This window comes from Oreochromis aureus, linkage group 11 (genome assembly GCF_013358895.1).
Source record: "Oreochromis aureus strain Israel breed Guangdong linkage group 11, ZZ_aureus, whole genome shotgun sequence".
NCBI classification, from domain to species: Eukaryota; Metazoa; Chordata; class Actinopteri; order Cichliformes; family Cichlidae; genus Oreochromis; species Oreochromis aureus.
In genome coordinates, this window is record NC_052952.1 from 29,204,426 (window position 1) to 29,224,476 (window position 20,051).

The 20,051-nt window shown below is 37.6% G+C and overlaps 2 protein-coding genes across 2 annotated transcripts in view; both read right to left on the minus strand.

The window, feature by feature from the left end:
- Window positions 1-775: 775 nt before the first annotated feature.
- cd83 (CD83 molecule) lies at window positions 776-4,850 on the minus strand. Its single transcript, XM_031745965.2, has 5 exons — window positions 4,752-4,850; window positions 4,450-4,586; window positions 3,428-3,656; window positions 2,683-2,786; window positions 776-2,464 (listed from the first exon to the last, which is right to left on the minus strand). The coding sequence occupies exons 1-5, from the start codon at window positions 4,795-4,797 to the stop codon at window positions 2,303-2,305; spliced, it is 678 nt and encodes a 225-aa protein (XP_031601825.1). The 5' UTR covers window positions 4,798-4,850; the 3' UTR covers window positions 776-2,302.
- Window positions 4,851-13,541: 8,691 nt separating this feature from the next.
- Window positions 13,542-20,051, minus strand: part of zgc:113232 (uncharacterized protein LOC541546 homolog) — a 31,033-nt gene continuing 24,523 nt past the window's right edge. Inside the window, exons 18-25 of the mRNA XM_031745942.2 lie at window positions 19,670-19,705; window positions 17,364-17,408; window positions 17,201-17,233; window positions 16,009-16,155; window positions 15,007-15,183; window positions 14,765-14,855; window positions 14,428-14,505; window positions 13,542-14,147 (exon numbers count right to left, since the gene is read on the minus strand). Coding sequence (XP_031601802.2) covers window positions 13,951-14,147; window positions 14,428-14,505; window positions 14,765-14,855; window positions 15,007-15,183; window positions 16,009-16,155; window positions 17,201-17,233; window positions 17,364-17,408; window positions 19,670-19,705 — 804 coding nt within the window. The 3' untranslated portion in view covers window positions 13,542-13,950. The remainder of the gene's footprint in view (window positions 14,148-14,427; window positions 14,506-14,764; window positions 14,856-15,006; window positions 15,184-16,008; window positions 16,156-17,200; window positions 17,234-17,363; window positions 17,409-19,669; window positions 19,706-20,051) is intronic.

Sequence of the window (20,051 nt, forward strand, 5' to 3'; positions counted from 1 at the left end):
TTATATATTAATCTATATGAAGGTTCCTTAACCATTGTGTCAGCTCTCCCTTCACTTCAAATGCAGCCATTCATCTATCTATCCATTTTTAAATGCCTATCCAGTTCACATGAGCCTTTTCCAGCTGACACTTGGCAAGTGACAAGATATTCCCAGGACAACCTGACAGAGGTGGTTCAACTCCAGTATTGTCCTGTTGCGAGGAAGCAGTGCCATGCTGCCCAGCTCTTCTCTTCATTTCTTAGCAAGCTCATGTAACTTGTCTAACTACACTTTCAAGTTAGTCAGGTTGACAATGAAGCTCAAGATGCAGTTTAACAGCTGCCATCTTAGAAGTAACTAATAAATAAATAACTCATAAATTAGCTTTTCTAACTACTCCTATTATCACCTAGTTTAGTTTGTAGTAAATTTACTGGCACTGACTGGTAGAGTGGTTTTCAACTCTAAGAGCACTTTTACACTACAAACTCCATCCACCAATCCCAAACCAAGCATGTTGCCCAACGACACTTTAGCATGGAGACTCAAGGAACTGGAGATTGAACAACTGACCCCACAAATAATTAAAGACCTTCATGGACATTTTATATTTTATGTGAGAGTTTGGAAAGCAACGAGGAATGCCCACAGTCTGTCCAGGAGAGGTAGAAGCTTCTGAGTAATTTCTGACTTCCAAAGTCGGTTTCTGCACGATCAGACATATATTATTAGATGCTAATGTGCTGCACTTTAGTTGATGAACAGACCCAAAAAAGCTGCAGAGACACAGATCCAAACTCAAAATGTATTTATTTAATATACAGGCAATATTTGGGAGATCACTGGTACTACAGCTGTGTCCATATAGTGTTTTTTTATGCATTTTTAAAATATCAACAACACAACATTAGGAGAAGCACATACACATAACAAATATTTGTTACGTGTATGATTGAATCAAAAAAGTATCCATGAATCATTAATTAAGATACAGAAAATAAAACAATAATTTTCTCACATTACGCTGACTGAATGAAGAATATCAGTGTCCCCATTTCTGTCTGTCTTTGTTTTCAGTTTAAGAAAGCAGATTTATCAAGCTTTGTTTCTGTTGAAGATTTGGGCAATATAACTATTGCTGTGGAGCAGCAACAAAATAACTATTATGTCTGTAGCCAAACACGTTGACACGAACAGGCGAAGATCTAAATGCGGATATAAAAAAAGAGAAGCGGACCATTAAAAATAAATCCAGACTACATTGGCCCACTCTTAGGACTTTCCCCAAAACAAATGTCACACTAAATGCAAATAGATCACGGGTGTTCCTACATGTCATCATGTTTCACTTCTTCTTTAAAAGGTCACTTTATTTTTTAACATTTCAAGTGACAAAGGTCTCCTTTTTTTGGTGTTGTTGTTCTTGAAGGTCATTTACAGATGTGGTACTTCCTGAGAATAATTCTCTGAACATAATAGTTTTTTCAAGTTACAACATTAATAAGTCAATAATATTTAATCCAGAAAATCATTTATATAACAATAGCTTATTAAAAGGTCTGCTTAAAAGGAAAAAACAGAAAATATGAGAACATAAAACAATTAACAGAATCCAGAACTCAGTGATGCAGTTAAAGCTAGATTCTGTCATGGCTCATTTAAAGCAGGTAGTTTTAAGTCATTTTCAGTCTGGACACTTTAAACTTGTAGGAATGCATCCATCCTCTGTGTAAACATTAGAATTCTTGACAAACACATAAAAATACAGACCCTCTTACTATGGTGTGACATTTCACACTCATGAATAACATCAGTGCCTTTTGCTCCTGGCACTCACACATCTTCCACTACATGACTACATGTGGACAAACAACACAACTGTGAAGCTTCTTGGCTCCATCCTGCACAGTCATTGTTTGCCTGACTTAACAGTACAGTGTTCGTGTGTCTGTGTTTGTCCGCCTGCAGAAAAACATAATTTTCATTGTAAAACTTTTAGCTATGGGGCGCAATTAAAGTGATATCACCGGCAAAATTCAGGTTTTTACAAAATAAATGTAAATCTTTGACTGATTGCTCATGCAAACTCACTGTCTTTCTGTCTTAACCAGTGGCTCTTTTATATTTGACCCACAGACTGACCAACCTACTTCTGATTACTGGGCCTGCTCTTTGAACCAGGTCACCAGTTTCTCCAGCATCTTGACATCTGTGGAGATCCAGCTCTATATCTGACTTTTCTGATGTTTCTCTTTTCCATCAGTTTCCACATGTCAGGGCAGAGTGTACTTATTCTATTGGCCAACATTAGTCCTCATCTTTACACACAGAGTACAGTCTTTGTGGATGGTTTTGGACCCAAAGTGTAGATCAACTTCAAGTCCTTTGGTTCCACTGGTTTGTTCAGGAAAAATTCTTCTTTTGTTGTTTGATATTGCTGTTGTTGTTTGTTTCTTTCTCTCAATCCATTCGTCAAACAAACCTGTGGTGGGGATATGGGAAATACATTTAGATTAAGAATGAACAGCATATGTATATTGTTTGAGTATGTTTAAAGATGTTCATTACAATCTTTTGGTAGTACAACAAAATGATCATTAGGTAAGTTGGGTTCTAAGTGGATGCACATAATAGAAATCTCTTGTGGAAAATCTGTTTAAATATTAGTGTGTTTATATATAATTATCCTCCATTACTTACGTAGCTTATGAAAGACAGCAGAAGTGCTATCATTATCACTATGGAGGCGAAAATAATCAAGTAATCATCTCTCTCCAGACTATCTGTGGGAGCAGCTGGACAATCTGAAAATGAAAACACAAATTAAAGTTACTCAAGTTTGAACTCACTTGAACTGTACCACACTGTGCTAGCTCAGGTTGTGATCCTAGTCAGGCTATTCTGCATACAATTAGCAGAAGGAAACTCCTGTGTGACTGGATTTTGTGCATTTTTCAAACTTTCATATCTGAAAACACGAGGTGCACTTTGCTGTAGACATCTAAGGAAACATCCCCTCTTGTTTGGTATCCCAATAAATCTGCTCAGACTTTACCACTGAGTTTTTCTTTGTCTTTGTCTTTCTTTGCTAAAATGTAGAACATGGTAAAAGCTGAACATCAGCATTAGCCACCATAAAAGCCTTTAAAAGCTTTTCCAAAATAAGCTTCTTCTACACCAGCTTTTGATGGAAATCTAATGCTCTTGATGTTTTCCAAACCATGTGGTTGACAGATGATTCCCACACTCTATGCCTTGGGCCAAAGAGTGATGGTTTTGTAAAGCTGATGCTCAAAATATAACAGTTGATTCAAGTTTGGAAGTTCCCCCTGATTCAAATTTCAGTCATGGATGCCTCAGGGAACTTGGGAAAGTTTGGGAAGCCTGTTTGTTGAATATGCATGAGCACCTAAAGAACCCAGAGACAACTGGGACAAACTTTTACCTGCCAGCACCAGGCGAACGTAGCCGTCCTGGTTCTGCTCTCCCACAGGTGCTGCCAGGTGACACATGTACAAGCCGGCGTCGCTGCACGTTGTGTCGGCCAGGAGGATGTCGTGGGTCTCGTTGACCAGCGCCACATCTCTCTCCACGCCAGCGTACCATCTCGTCGTACCATCTGGGAGGTCTCTGGTCAAAAGGCCATTACGAGCAGACGATGGGCTCTCTGAAACCTGAAAAAGCATCAGTCCAGTGTTAGAGTCATGTGCCTGATGAATGACCTAACAGGATCTGAGACTAGACAGCAAAACCAAACACGCCTGATGTCAGTGTCATTATCACTTCTGTTAATGGAAACAAATGCCACTACTATAAATAGCACTTCTTCTTTTTAACTTTTAACCCATTAACCACAGTTACTGCATGCCCCACATTTATGTTGAACCTTGTAGTTTTAAGCAAAAGCCTAAATATTTAACCAGTTCATAAAAACAAGGATTAAAATAATCACCAAACATGTTTGTACTGCCATTCTGACCTTTATACACAACGGCTGAGCAGTGTCTTGTGACCAGTGATAATCTTTATGACAGTATAAAAAAATGAATGAATAAACCTTTACTGTTACTTTCACTGCTGCTTTTTACTTTACCCCTACTACTTTTAATATTACTGCAGAAATAGAAGAAAAAATACGTTTTGAGTCGCAGGTAATTCTACTTTAACATTCCTAATTAGACTTTATAGACTAAAGAATTAAGTTGTAAGTACGGCTGCTCTTGTTATTACTGCAGCATACTCATAATGTTACCCAGTTGTAGTGCTGTACTTTGTGTTTTCATTGTTATAACCTTTTCATTATGTGATTTACTACAAATATTTTGACTTTCGAAACAAACGAAAGTGATATTAGTTTGCAGTAATCTGCCAAGTAGAGCCTGACATGTTTTTTTCTTCCTAAATGTGCAGCATGACAATCAAAATAAATTGTATTTGTATTTATTTGGTTATTTAATTTATTTTTACCTTGTACCATCTCACTGCAAGGTACTGGACACCGGGCTTGAATTTCGCTTTGCACGGAAGGATAGAGTCTTCACCGGAAAAGACTACGACTTCTGGTGTGTCCTCCTTGACTGCTGCACCCACAGCGAGGCGCACGCCTGACGAATACAAGAATAAGATGTTTCTCAATACACGTATTTATTTATTTTTTTCAGTAAATATAAACATGCCGCTCTTGGTTACAAACTATACCATACAGCTACTCGAATGTACAAACTCTAATAACATAACGTTTGACTAAAGTAAACATAAAAGACACTCACCCTGCGAGAAGAGCAGAAGAAAGCCCAGGAAATCTGCAGATATCATCTTGTTGACTGAATGTTTAGAAACTGAGAGTGAGGAGAACAGGGGACCTTAGCCTTTTGTACCACTCGGGGGGAGGTGGGGGGGGCGAAATGGGCGGGGCCCGGAGGAGCGCGAGCTCTTCTACAATAGCTGCTCTCATTTGTTCTGTAAAGCTATGAACTATGAACGCTGTTGTTGTCCTCGTCCTATGTAAGTATTAGAAATGGTCTTGTAATGCATTTTACTGTACGTTTAAGCCAACCCAAGTTCTCAGTACGTTGCGGTGAGGTACCGGTATGTCATATCATTTTTTTTTTAAAGCGACTTTTTATTCAGATGATTTTGCAACATCGGCATAACAACAACTTCGATTTCGATTAGCATAATCAAGTAAACAACATCCCATGTCTCCCAATCTTATGTTTCGCTTCACCGGAGCAAAAGGAGAGAAAGTTTGTGAAAGTCATTTTAGCATGAGCCGACTTAAAGACCTTGCTCTATAGATCGAACACACGTTTGTCTTTCGTGTAAAATGGCAGCGAGCAGCACTATAAATAAATCGATGGGAGTTTGAATCGAGTTTTGTATTATTTTCTGAGAGTTGGCAAAATTCAAGTGTTTTTTGTTCATAACTTATGGTTTGAAATGTTTTGTAGTGTAAATACTGCATGAATAAAGCGTAACACCTGGCCTGAAAGCTTATTCGGCGTTATGCATTACCGTTTATATGCAATGTTTGTGAGAATAGCCCGTTAGGTTAGGTTAGCTGACACGTATTTTTGTGATTGTATTCTGCAAGAAAGTTCTTACCATTTTGAATACGTAATGTTGGTTTTTTTTTAATCTTCTGATTAATTTTTCGGTCACTGTAATGAAAGCGCAAGCATCTAGGGATTCCCCCCTCCTTTCCCCTGAGGTGCTTTCCAGTGCGTATGGCGAAATAAAGAGTATGTCATTGAAATAGGAAATTCCCATTTTTGAGTCACGTGATTTCTTTTTACTACCATTATTACACGTGGAAGTATCATAAACAAAACAAGAAACACGTCCCATATAACAGGTTGTTCTTTGATGTGCGCTGGATTTTTTGTCGTGTACATGCGAAGTTAATGTTTTTATTTGTGTTTTGGGGTTCATTACTTTGTCAGAATGTTTAAATAAAAATAAAGATGCAAACATATTGCATATCCTATAGATTAATAGTTGGTGAATGGAGAGAAATTAACACTCACTGTAAAGGTCTTCAATTAATGATGAGACAATGAAACCGAAACCGGTGAATCACAGAAGTGTTCATAGTCTAATGCATTTATTTTCTTCTTTTTTTCGTTAAGTGGCTGCTGTGGGGTCGGCCATAAGCAGCTCAGAGGTGAAGGTGCAAAACGTTCCTTACTCTTGCTGCAAAGCACTGGAGTTTGACCAAAACTGTGAGAACACCTGGAGTGTTAATGGCAAGGTATAAATATTCCTGCAAGTTCACACAAAAATCTGTGTTACAAAAATCTAATAAAGTCTCAACTCCTGGTCCTGTTCTTTCACACATCAGCTGAAGTTGGGTAGTAATTAAAAAGGCACGGTTAGAGATACTTCAATTGTTGAAAGCAGTTTTTCAACTATGACAAGCACGCACAGTCAACAGCCTTATTTCAGAGGATCAATGAGTCCAATATGACATAAATAAGAACTCTTTTGAACATTAAGCCATGCAAAGCCACTTTAGAGCCCAAGAATACAATTCTAAAGCTAGCAACTGGTATAAAATCCCCAAAAGGTGGTGAGTGACAGGAGAATGGTGGCTAAGCTGTCATCCCTGATGGACAACATCTCCCACCCCATGCATGAGACTGTGACGGCACTGAGCAGCTCCTTCAGTGGGAGACTGCGGCACCCACGGTGTGGGACGGAGAGATTTCGCAGGTCTTTCCTCCCCACTGCTGTCAGACTCTACAATAAAGACTTTTGCAGCTGATCAAACACACAAACCCACACATGTGCAATAAGACTGCTATATGTGCAATTCTTCTTCTGACGAAGTTGTGTTTTTGTATTTTCCTACTCAGTTGTATATAGTATTTGTATTTCTATTTTATTCTATTGTATATATTATTCTATTCTATTTTATTCTATTGTATATAGTATTTTATTTTATTTTATTGTATTTTATTGCATTCCAGTGTTTTGTAATTTCTGCTACATAACTTTGCACTTTTGCTGTAACAAAACAAATTTCCCACCTGTGGGACTGATAAAGGCCATCTTATCTTATCTTATCTAAAACAACCTACTAACTCTGCTTTTGGGTTTGTTCCTTTCTGCAGACCTTTGCCTACTCCAAACATGAGAAAAAAAACTGCGTACCTCCATGCCAGAAAATTGAAGGTGGAACAATTGTCATGGAAGAATGCGTGGATCTAAATGTTACCACGGTTTGTCATATGGTACGCTATCCACTCATATTTGTTTTAACTTAGGCCCTTTCTAGAGGGAAGAGAGTAAAGTCATGTATGATGCAGTGGTTAACATACTTGACTCGCATGTGAAAGACCCCTTGTTTGGTAAATGGTAATTAGTCTGGTACTTGTGGTCAGACGTTAACATACACTCATCTTTGAACTTTTCCTTTTTGGGGTTGAAATGATTCTAGACCATACATCTTAAACAACTTTAAAAAACAAGAATTGGGTGCACAAGTTTGAATTTATATTTGATTTTCTCGAATCCACACAGGGTTGAAAGTATGCATACATGCACAAATACATAAATTCGGTATTTGTGGTAAAGGTTTGACAATGTATTTTAACTTGACAAGACCATGTCCAGTTAACTTCTTGTTAGTGATCATGATTGACTGCAACCGATAGTTTCTCTTTGTCAACATAAAAGGGGTTTTCTTTGAAAGCATGGTTTCTTGGAGTCATTTCTAACAGTGTACAGTACAGACTCCATAAGTCAATTCAGACTGTACATAATTACAAGTTATTGGGATGTATCATGACTTTGCCAAGGTCTGGAAGAATACCCAAACAGTCACGCTCAGATAGGAGGAAACTGATTAAGATGTTCAAGGTTCTTTCTTGGTGCCAACCAAGAGAAATCCCTGCTCCAAAATTAGCACCTTCAGGCTCAACTAAAACTTGTATCTGTCTACACATACAACCAAAATGCCTTCTGCCTTCACTTTGTGGGTGTACAAGAACCACTGGCAGCAAAGCAGTCCCATAGCATGACGCTACCACCATCATGCTTTACAGCTGGTACAGAGTTTTTAGGTTTGGAAGCCTCACCTTTACCCCTACAAGCATACCTTTTGTCACTGTGGCCAAATAGCTCAATCTTTATGTCATCTGACCATAAATCTTTAAGGAAATGATCATGTCTGAACTGAGGAGGGAGCCTAATAGTACATCTTTCACCATTTTGCATTATTGTGACTGCAGCCATTCCTCAGCTCTCTATGACTGGTGCTTATGGCCACTGAGAAGTAGTCACGGCAATTTACATATTAAAAATCATGAAATTCTGGTTTGGCCATTATGCAAATGCACTGTTAGGGAAAACTGCATTTAGATGAATTAGATGAGAAACATCTCTCAGGTCGCAACTGAAAACACTATGTCCAGATGAACAGATTCAGCTTTCTGGGATCCAACCAGAAGTTTGCTGATGGCTACCAAAAGCATCTGCTTGAGGTGCCATTTGCTAAGAGATGTTTAAACAAATTTTAGTGGGGCTGTATGTACATATTTAAACCTGTATGTATAACTTTGACCCTGTAATGATTAGAGGAAAGCCACGCTGAGAGGAGATACATATCCAGTGCTGGTCCCATGCACAGGTACATGGGAGCACAGGAGGTGAATCTGGTGTCAAATCTGTGCCAGATCTAAATATGTAGATCTCTGTGCTGTGGTGACCCAAAGGCATGCCAGTCAAAAGTATCCACTTAAAGTCATGTCAACACAACAAAGAAGGAACTCTTCAGGTTTATTTTCACTTTATCTGTTACAGCGCTCTGGTATTGTTAAAGAGGAGTGCATCCACTACCAGAGTCAGCCCTGCTCCCAGGATTGCAATGGGGCATGTAGGCATCAGAGTAAGTCTTGTTTTATACACTGATAGACAGATTTTTGACTGTGTTTTTAAACTCCATTTTTGAGATACATAAACATACGGCTAGATTCCACTCCCAAAACAATGTTTAAGCTTATTTTTCTCTCTCTTCAAGAAGATGATACAATTTTGAATAGGTTTAGTTAACTGTAGGCCATGATTTTTTCAGTGTACAAAAAAAAGATAAAAAATACTCCCATGCATGACATGAATCACAGTCTCACAGTCTTCTGGGTGACAGCCAAATGATTTGTTTCCTGCAATGTTTTGATGTTGTTGGGCAATAACACCAGCAATATCAAAACATCAGCAGCTGTTCAACATGTTGAACAGAGCATGTTCAATACAGGACTAAAATAGATTGTCTAGTAGAACGCGGCAGTCTTAAAATACTCTTTAAACTCTCCATCATGTGTCTAACATGACACACGCTTACATAGGAGTACAATGCTACTAACCAGACACGCATGTCCCTGGTAACAATCTTGTTATAAGGGTGGAAAATTTTTCTGGTTTGCGTGCAAACAGTGCTCAGCTTATTAGCACACAGTACAAAGTAATTTAATCAAATCAATGGAGAATCTGAAACTTTGTGTTATGGCAGTCTATCCAGTAAGCTGAAAAATATTTAATTCCACAATAGAGACAAACGATGCATACATTAAAACTAGTGAATGCTATATTAGCACCTATCTGAACAATGTTTTTTATGAGCATGAAAATCTAACCATGATAACTAATTTTCTTTCTGCTGCAGGCACCGTTGCATTGGTGCCATTGGTACTGACAGCCGGATGGATTGCAAAGCAGATGATCTCCTGAGTCGTCTGCTTTTGCCAGAAAGAAAAGATGCTTTTAATAGCAGGGGTGAAAGGTATTTCTGCTAAGGGAACAACAATGCTTTTGCTTCCTGTCAGCTTGAATCAGTTTGCACTGCATAACTGTCTCGTCATGCAGTGCCATACAGACAGTGTTTACCATGAAGGCAATTTTATACTTTTCCAACTATAAGCTCAAAAATATTATATTTACACTTCTTCTTACAGCACTGAAACACTTTATAATTCTTCAGGCACATCAGTTTCCATCCTTTACTGTTAAATGACAAAATGAACGTGATTTAGATAGCATTGGAATATATCGTACAACCTAAAAACCTCACTTTTTTTTTTTTTATTTGAGTCGTGTTTCTCTCAGGGGTGTATTTACCAAGAAAGACCCTTTTAAAAATGTCATGAATTTCTTCCACAAGTCAAAATAATAGTCACCAGTCAATTTTTGCCCCTTTTGGTAAGATTTTTAAGTTTACTGTTAAATGGTGACAAAATATTTAAAAAGTGTAACATTTTCCTTATTAATGAGACAATTTGCTACTACCATTTATTTTTTGACACTGAATGTGGATGGACACGACCTGCTGCTATTTAAATGACAAATTTATTGATGAAGATAAACATTCAGTTTATTTGAAACACACTAAACGACAGTACAGAGGTGTACTTAGCTGCTACACTTGGTAAATACAACTCCCAGAGTTCACTGAACAAAGCTGCTCACAGAAACCTTTCAGAAATTGTGACTAGTGTATTATGAAGGGAAGACGGTTTCTGTTGTGTCATAGGACTGGAAGAGGTTTAAAAAATGTGTACATGCCAATTTGATGTTTACAAACCAGTGATGGTAAATACCCAGGTACTAATTTCAACAAACTGAAAATATAAACAGGTCCCACTTGTCACTTTACTGTTATAATCTCAGGAAACAAAAATACGGTGAAGTGCTGACTAATTTATTATTTATTTATTTAAAAAAAATATTCTGCACTTGAAAGGAGGTCAGAGATTGTCGAAGCAGAAAAGAGCATCTTGTGTTTGTTTGGTTTACTTGAATTGCACCAGCGACCTCAAAACTGTATTATACTACTGTAGGACCAGACCAAGCACAGAACACAGCTTGTTTTAGTGTTTCATACATTTACAAGCATCTCTAAACAAACTGCTCAAAACTAACTAAACTAATCTAAACTGGTCAAAACAATTACCACTGACACTATCCAAAGTAACAAAGCAAATATTCAGGTAATATCTGTTTTGAAGCCACATACTGACATTAACTGAGCTGCTAATAAATAAGCTACTTTCTTTGAATCATTTTATTTTTGAATAAATATGCTCCATATAAACATTTCAAGTTATGACAAAATAAGCTATTTAAACTATGTGATTGGTGCCTTGGGAAACTGAGATCAGGCATTTTTAAAAACTTTTATTTTTAATTTCATAATTGGAAATTGACATTTCTTTTTTTACAAAAATATATCTGCTGCTTTTATTAATTTTAAGTGACTAAAAATAAGGTATTTACAACTTTTTTGACAGGCTAAAGTAAACTCTTTTTAGCTGAGATTTAATAAAGAATCAGTCAATATTCAAGACAATACTGATAGATTATTGAATTTTATTTATGATGTGATCCACTCTTATGATGCAAAATGCCACATTTATGTGTGGCTTTTTAAAAGATGACATAAATACAGTTATATGGCACATAGTTAAATAGCTGAAGGACAACACCAGCAGTGGAAGGAGTAACATTCCCTGATCAGACAGTTCTCATGTACAGCTCTTCCTCCAGAACTCTTAATGCAATGGCAGCTATGAATGTTTACAATATGTATTTGAATAGTAACTGTAAAGGTTTTACATTTTACATTTAAATGACAGCTACACCTAGTAAAGCAGAACCAAAGCCATTCTCTGTATAGATGGAGTGGAAATGACATAAACTGCCAGTATTTCTTTACCAATGTTTTCCATTCCATTTCTCTTCTCCCTACAATAACTGTTTAGCCCAAATGTGGCCCATATCTGCAGTTTTCTCTACAGGCACTCTGGCCTTGACTAATGGTACTGTAGTGGTACTGGTGGAGTAAGTTTAACCAGGCTACATCTGACCCAACACTAGCTGTGACCAATGTTAGGCCCACTCTGTGGCTTTTATCCATGTTTGGCAGATGCACCATTTGCCAGTTGCCATTTAATAGCCAGATTAAACCCAGATGTGTCTTCTTTCTGGAATACATTATTTTCTTTTTTGTTTTTTTTAATTAACCTCTCATATGTTTTACAAATATTCGACACTTCCCCTCCAACTAGGGAAACTATTTTACAGTTTATTACCAACTTAAAGTGTAAAGTATTAAAAAATAAAATATTAAAAGTGTTTTCATTTGGACCAGATGAATATGTAATAAATTATGTCCTACACATCTGCTACATTATATATAAGGCATTAACTTTAAACTCTTTTTGCCCATTAAAAAATGCATTAAAAAAATGTGAAAAAACATACAAACTTTAGATTTTCTCTAATTTTTTATCATCAAGACAGTCCATGTACTTTCAATACGTGTTTTAATTGTGATTTTTTTTAAATCAGTTTTATAATTATATCATTAGCCTTTGAATAATCAAATAAAATCAATACATTTGTTCTAATTAACAAACAATGATGCTCTTTTTTGCTTCCTGATTATCTCTTATCTTTTGAAAATGATTATTTCATTAAAATTGGGCATTAAGTTAATAATAGAAACACTCCAATAAAAGCACTAAAAAGCTGGCCCGCTGAAATACAAAAAGGACATATCAGACTTGATAGCTGAGTATTTAAAAACTATGCAACCAATTAAGTGGTGCTTTTGTTTGTTTGTTGTGTGTGTTTGTGTGTCTGTGTGAGAGAGAGAGATGTGGGGTGGGGGACTTTTAGTATTGTTTTTTTATTAGAGACTGAAAAAAATGTGAAACCATCAAAAACAAAAAAACAAAAACTGAGCCAAACAGAATTAATTAAAAAAAAAAAACTGCTGTGTTTGAAAATCCTACTGCCAAATAGGGGTTTATTTGTTTGTTTGATTTGTTTGTTTGTTTGTTTTGTTTTTTTTAACCACGCTGTTGTGATATGTTCTATCGAAGCACCAAACATTAGAATGTAAAATTCCATAGTTTTACAGTCATGTGTCATTTCATGCAGTACGGTATAGGGTACTTATGTGCTTTTCTTCTTGCGTTGCTGCTATCATATGTTAATCAATGCTGTCCGTGCTGCTTGTAAAATATTATTGCACAGCTATGAAATAAAAAAAAAAAAAACACAATTATTGTGTGTGCTGAGTGTTTTCTTAATGAAGAGGTAACAGATGTAGTTTTATACAAAAAGTCCATGTCACTGATAATCATAGTTTTTAAGTTGGTTTTTTTTTTGCACAATTTGTTGTGCACAAAATTGTTCTGTACTACTCATTATGTCATTTTTTGTTGAAATGTTAGTTTGAAACTATAACATTGTTTAGGTCACATAGTAAATGTGTATTTTTAAGCGCACACATTACCATAAGTGTACTTTTTATATATTTGAAAGAAATCCAGTGAAAAAAACCTGTTAATAAGAGTGTAATATGCTATTTTTCTTTATTATTTTTATTTGAATCACTGAAAAAAGATGTTTATGATGTCAGGGAAGATCCAGGAAATTGAAAACAGGCCATTTCTGGGGTCATTGCAAAAACTTTGCAAAAAGTAAAATAAAGTAAAATAAAAATGCACCCAGTCAGAAAAACTGAAGACTCAGACTGACTAAAGAACACATCCGTTTATTTGTTTCAGAGCACAGTACATGTACTTTAGAGTCTTTACAAAATATTTACATAGATTTATCTATTTATTCTTTGGGTACCAGAGAAATTAAAAAACTAAAATGAAGAAATAAGGAATCAGCTTGGAATAATTTATCGTTTTCTAAAGTCACAACATACACAGCAGTAAAAACTGCTGCAGAGTTTGAACACGTATGAAGTATAATCCCTGTGTGGTATCAGATGTTGACTAGAGGCATGAGATTTCTGCACAATCTTGAAGTGCATCATGATACTACACTTTATCCACTGACATTTATATCACAGCTTTTGACAGACTATTGTCACAATATTGTATGTAAAATATTTCATTGTTAAAACCAAGTTATTCCTATAAGCACCATAATATCTGATGTTTGGGTTCAGATTTTTTAACTCACTGGCCCTTTCACCAGACCCTGCTCTTTGCGCATCACTGGTGCATAAATGCTGCAGTCCCGTGCCTCGCAAAATCCCGGTACACCTGCAAATCCAACCATGCCGGGTGGACCCACGGGACCAGGGAAGCCACGAGGCCCACGGGGACCCTCCATGCCATCTTTTGGTTCTGCTGGGTTACCTGGTGAACCTGTAAAAAGCAAAATTTAGCAGAAAGTTTGGCTCATTATGCAGAAAAGAAAACATGGCGCAAACATTCATTACACTATATCAAGACAGTACTGAGTTTCTGGCTAACTGGCTACAGACTAAATAAATAAATTAGTGTGTTTTTTATTTTTTATTAAAAAAAAAATCAGGCATTACTACTTGTTTATTAGAGATACACTGTTATCTTTCACTGTTATCTAAACAGTCTTGAAGGAATGTTTTCAGGATGTTTGACAGTGTGGATGCGACCAGTGTCCTACCTCTGGGTCCCTGTGGTCCGTCGTGTCCTGGCAGCCCTATACCTGGATCTCCTACAACGCCTTTGGGTCCCTTTTGACCTTTTAAAAAAGATAAAAGATGCAACTCACAAAGCTGCACAACTATGTTTTCAAACGTTTTTTTTCCTTTTGATGAAATACTGACACTAATTTACACTAGTGCCGTTCTTCAGCTACCCAACTTTTTTTCCCCACTATGTGCCCTTATATGTCCATCTTAACCTTTCAAAGTTCTTAAACTCTAAAACCTTCAATAAAAAACATAAATATAAAAAATAACATAGGTATTTAATCCATCAAGGGAGTGGGAAACTCTTGCCTCTGTCACCAGGTGCTCCCTTTTGTCCCTCCACTCCTCTGTCACCTTGAACACCTCTGGCTCCTTTTGCTCCGGGTTTTCCTGCTTTACCCTGGTAGATGAAGGCAGAAATGATATTAAAATACTAATAGGTATAAGGGCAGGACATCCAAGAGTTTATAGCACATCCCTAGTTTATCTTACAGAGGCTATTATAATGACAAATAAATAATAAATAATAAAAAGACTGAAGAGGGACTTGCAGCTTTGCCTGGTGCCCCTGGTGGTCCTTGAGCTCCTGGAGGCCCAATGAGTGTCCGGTTGTTGATGGGACAGCCCTGAGAGCACTTGGCTCTGATGGAGGAAGCATACTGAGAGATCTGAGCTGTGACAACACCTCTGCAGAGCTGCAAGACCTGCTCATCAGTAAGCCCAGGACCCTGCAGGACAAAAAACAATTCAAATTCTCTGCATCAATGCTGCAAAACTCCAGCAGTAAGAAACTATCGTCTTACTCTTTAAGTGTGAACGAAATAATAAACTGATCAGGTTCAGACAAAATCAGACATCTGATGCTGATCACTGAAGGTGTTGGAAGTTTCTCTGACGTTTAAGATACAAAATGAATGATAAGTTAATCACGAAAATATTGTGCACATTAATTAATAATGGGAATTCATTCTAATTATTAATGATCTCAGTAGACTGAGGCCCAGCTCTTAAGAAGACATGTTATTGTGATTTCTCCAAAGTAATTTTTTCTGTGATATTATCAGCCTTCTGTTTGTGAGATGTATAAAAGCTAAAACATAAGCCAATTAATATTTTCATATAACATTTGGACTTTTCAAAATGACTAACTGAAGTGAAAATAATGCAACCAGGAAGGAAATGACGTCAGGGAAACAAGTTTCAGCGATACTTTTAGTTCCTCTTTAAAAGAAGGCAGTAGATATTATTTAGAACACACTGAGTGTGTTTCAAGTTTAACTTAAGCTGAAAACAGGGATTTTTCAGTTTAGTGGTGAAAAACAGCAAATTCTCACATGAACCTTCAAGTATTAACACTGATGAACTGGTGTTCACAATAGTTGCAAATTAATATTGTTTCAATGTTCAATTTGGTTAATTCAAAAATGTTGAACTGAAAAAAGCAACATATTTTACTAACCTTGTAAACAGAAAAACTTGTGCCTGAAAGCAGTTTGAACATCTCAATATAAGTGATGTTTGCATAGATCAGCTCCCATGCAGATGTTACTCACAGATGGACCTCGCACTCCTTTAGGTCCAGCTCGACCCTTAAGACCTGGGTCCCCGGCTGGACCACGTTGTCCTCTGACCCCTGGGATACCAGGAGGTCCAACCGGGCCTGGAGCCCCAATGGGACCAACAGCTCCCTTAGGTCCACGCTGTCAAAAGAAGATGTTTCAAATGAAGAAGAAAGAGGCATGTGAGTACTTTTACACTACAACAGACTACTGTTTATACCCAAAAAAGCGTAATTAGTGTGACTAACTTTTAGTTAGTTGCCTGAGTTTTTGCAAATTATATGTTTATACAGATTACAGCATGGGCAAAGGGGAAGTGAAGTGAAGTGATTTTGAAAATGTGTGATGATGATAACAAAATTTGAATGTTTTGTCTTGAAATCCCATCATAATAACATAAGCTTTGGCTCAGCTGTCAGCTGTTAACCTGGCAGTCAGTATGGAGAAATCATAAAAATCATAGATACCTCTGCTTTGAGACAAATGATAAAGCTGCAGCATCAGAATGTCTTTTGAAACAATGTTACACTGGATGCCTGTTTGTATCTTTATTCTGAAGTTGCTGTTTCATAGTTTAGAACAAACTTCGTGCTGCGAAGCAAAGGACGATACTGGAGCAGGGCTGGACTGTCAGTTTTCCCAAGGGGCCATGTGACTAACTGGGGCTGTTGTGGATGACTGAACCAACAAACTTAACTCGGTTGTACTCAGTATTAACTTTATCTCCTTCTAAGCTTATTGGTGCAGTACTCCACACCAGTCCCTATATAACTTTGCCTTTTTCAGCTTTAACATGACAATACCCTTGTGTATAAAGCCTGTTCCCTAAAAAGTGGGTTTTCTGATGTTAGTGTGGGAAAGAAATGACTGGCCTGTCCTGAGTTCAATGACATCCAGCACCTTTGGGATGACCTTAAAACTCTGACTGCTATCCAGACCAATTAGCCCTGTTTAATGCTCATGGTTTTAGATTATTTATATATTTCTTTTACATATGGAGTAATGTGTTTTGATTTTTGCCAGATATATGTAGGATATTCTACTAAAACTGATAACAACTTGGAATCAGTATAATAAGGAAAGGCATGAAATGGGGTTTTTATGGATTCAGAAACTCACGCTGCATCATGTGCATGTATTTCCATGACGTCAGAGTAAAATAAAGAAATGTAAATCAAGTACGCACCTGTCCTCTGTCTCCACGGTCTCCTACGCTTCCCTGAAAGGTAAAACGAAAAAGGAACAAACTCAGTGAGTAAATCCCAGCGGGGGTGGAAAGAGGAAATGAAATGGAGAGTACGGTTTGTAGGAAGATGTTTCTTTATCTAACTGTAAACAGGTAAAATCACCTTCTGTCCTTTCTCGCCCTTCATGCCCTTCTTCCCTGCTGCACCCTGCAGGGAAAAGCAAATATGATGAAAGAGGAAGTTGTTATGATTGGCAGAGGATTTATGAAAATATAAACAACAGCAGGTGCTTTATTTCTTGAGTCACCAATAACAGAACTAAACAGACAAGCAGGAATAACAAAGCTTCATCCAATGGTGGGTAATTCCCTTCTGTGTTTAATCAGGTCAGGAGACATTTTCAGAAAATGTGTGTCTTAACCCACATCCTATGGCAGGGGTCCTTGCAGACTCCTGCAGTATATATATTTTCCCGTCGTTCCCATTTTTTTTTTTTTAATGACTTTTCAGTCAATTTGTTCCAAATGATGTGACACCATTATTTTCTATTTTGAGTAGTGCTTTCTAAAAAATACAAATGTTTTAGAGACCCAGTTCAGTGGTGTCAGGATATCATCTCTGCTTTCTGCAGGTGGTAACCTCCAGCTTGCACTGGGGTGGTTTGCAGCTGACTATAAAACCTTGAGAATTATCATCTCCAAGTCCAGAGGCCATGGTACTCCACCAGAAAAGTGTGGAGGGAAATTTGTCTGGGTCAGGGATAAGTTGCTGCCCAAAGAGTTTATGTATCTGCTTCATGAGTGAGGGGAGAAAAGAGCAAGAGACTGGGAGACTGATTGGTGAGGCATCTGTTGCATTACAGACTGCACTGTTCTGTTGTGGTGAAGAGAGAGCTGGGGGTGAAAGTGAAGCTGTCAGTTTACAGCTCATTCTACATCTCCACTCTCATCTGCGCCACCACCTCAGGGTAGTAACTGAAAGAATAAGACTGTGGCACAACTTTGTCCGAAACATGTTTATCCTCATGCTCAGAGTGATGGTTCTGAGCTTGGCCATTCGGGAAGAACTCAAAGTACAGCTGGTATTCCTTCACATCAAAAGGAGCCAGTTGAAGTAGTTAGGGCAGGAAGCCTACTGGATGTCTCCTAAGGCATGTCCTGGAGGAGGTCTCAGGGCAGATCCAGGACATCAAGGTTCAAGGTTACTTTATTTATACCTGTAGGTGAATTTGCTTTACAGAAAAATGATAGCACTAGTTTGCTATTATTTTTGCTTCTTGCAGTAAATTACTCTTCAGCCAGTATTCTGTTTATGTTTAATATGCTGGTAACATGAAGGCTAAAAATGATTAAGATGGACTGATAGGCCCCATGCTGACACGTCTGTGCCCCCCTTCCCCGACCTTCTTCATGCTACTGCCACCTCTTAATACCAAATATTAAATAAAGAAATAAAAAGTTAAGTACCAACTAAGAAATTTTGATTATGTTTCTACAACCAGCACCAGATGTCAGCAGTTAAGCAGAGAAGCCAAGGGGAGGGGAACACCAAGGCGCTCCCAGGCCAGTGTGTCCTTGGTCTGCCTCGGGGCCTCCTCCTGGTGGGACATGCCCAGAACACCTCACCCAGGGGGCATCCAAGTCAGATGCCCGAACCACCTCAACTGGTTACTTTTAATCTGGAGGAGCAGCAGCCCTACTCTGAGCCCCTCCCAGATGACTGAACTTCTCACCCAATCTTTAAGGGAGAGGCCAGCCACCCATCATGGTGGTGCTATAGTTGCTGCCTCATAGGAAGAGGGTGTTAATCTGGTGGGGGACTGAGCAGTTTGCAGATGTGTTGAAAAGGAAAAGTGTTTTTCACTTTCAGCCAAATTTACGAGTGGAGCGACAACCTTCCAACTTTATTTTTGAATTAGACCTCAACAATATTAAGACTGCTATGGTAGTTTTTTCCTCCATTTATTCTACTCCAACATAAATGAGAAACTTCTACACCCATGGGATAAAAGAAGGCCTTAAGCCTTAAGCACACACACACAAACACTAGCAGCCCCTGAGCCTTGACACTAAATAATACCCAACAATTGCCAAACAAAACTGTGACAACACACACAAGGGAAATCCCCAACTTAGCTATTCAAACTGCACCTCCGCCCACACACAGACACATGAAACTGAATCTCAATAGGATAGTATTTAACTAACTACTTATTCAGACCATGCAACTGACAAAAGATTGTTTGTCTTTTTTCAGTGACTGAGTTTTTCATCAATTTATGAAGGACTTCAAAGCCTGAATTAAATTTGAATTTTGAGTCAGCACTCTTTGGTAGCTAATGTGTTTTGTTTACATGTGAAAGTGTCTCTGGTCTTTTAGGTATACAAAAGGTCACAAGTTACAGTCACTATACCCTTATTTTATTTTACTATTGTAATGCAGTTTGACTGTGTAGTTAAAGAACTCACCTTCTCCCCATCAGGTCCCGTCTCACCTTTGGGCCCCTGTTAAAAAAAATCAATTAAACACACAACTAAATAATATATCTAGATATTAAAGGTCTGTTGGTCAGTTCTGAAAATTATCAAAATGCGTGGAAGACGTTTGGAAGAATCACTAAACACTAAACTAACACAAGTAGAATGATTAGCACAATATTTAAGTTAATATTTAAACTATAACTGCTTTTATTAGTTTATTACAAGTTGCTAATACAATAATTCTGACTGCAAAACCGCCTGGCAATCACCCATTGTTTTGGTCACTAGCAGACTGCGTGGAAGACACAGAACTGTCTGCAAAAACTCACTATTTGCCGACTTTTGGTGGCACTTTTTTTAAGTTTCACTA

What these genes read in the sequence shown, in the direction of transcription:
- cd83 (XM_031745965.2), bottom strand. Translation starts at nt 4,797, where the DNA reads ATGATATCTGCAGATTTCCTGGGCTTTCTTCTGCTCTTCTCGCAGG. An exon ending in TCTTCTGCTCTTCTCGCAGG is followed by an intron (nt 4,587 to 4,751) that starts GTGAGTGTCTTT and finishes TGTATTCGTCAG; the next exon opens with GCGTGCGCCTCGCTGTGGGT. An exon ending in CGTTCGCCTGGTGCTGGCAG is followed by an intron (nt 2,787 to 3,427) that starts GTAAAAGTTTGT and finishes TTTCATTTTCAG; the next exon opens with ATTGTCCAGCTGCTCCCACA.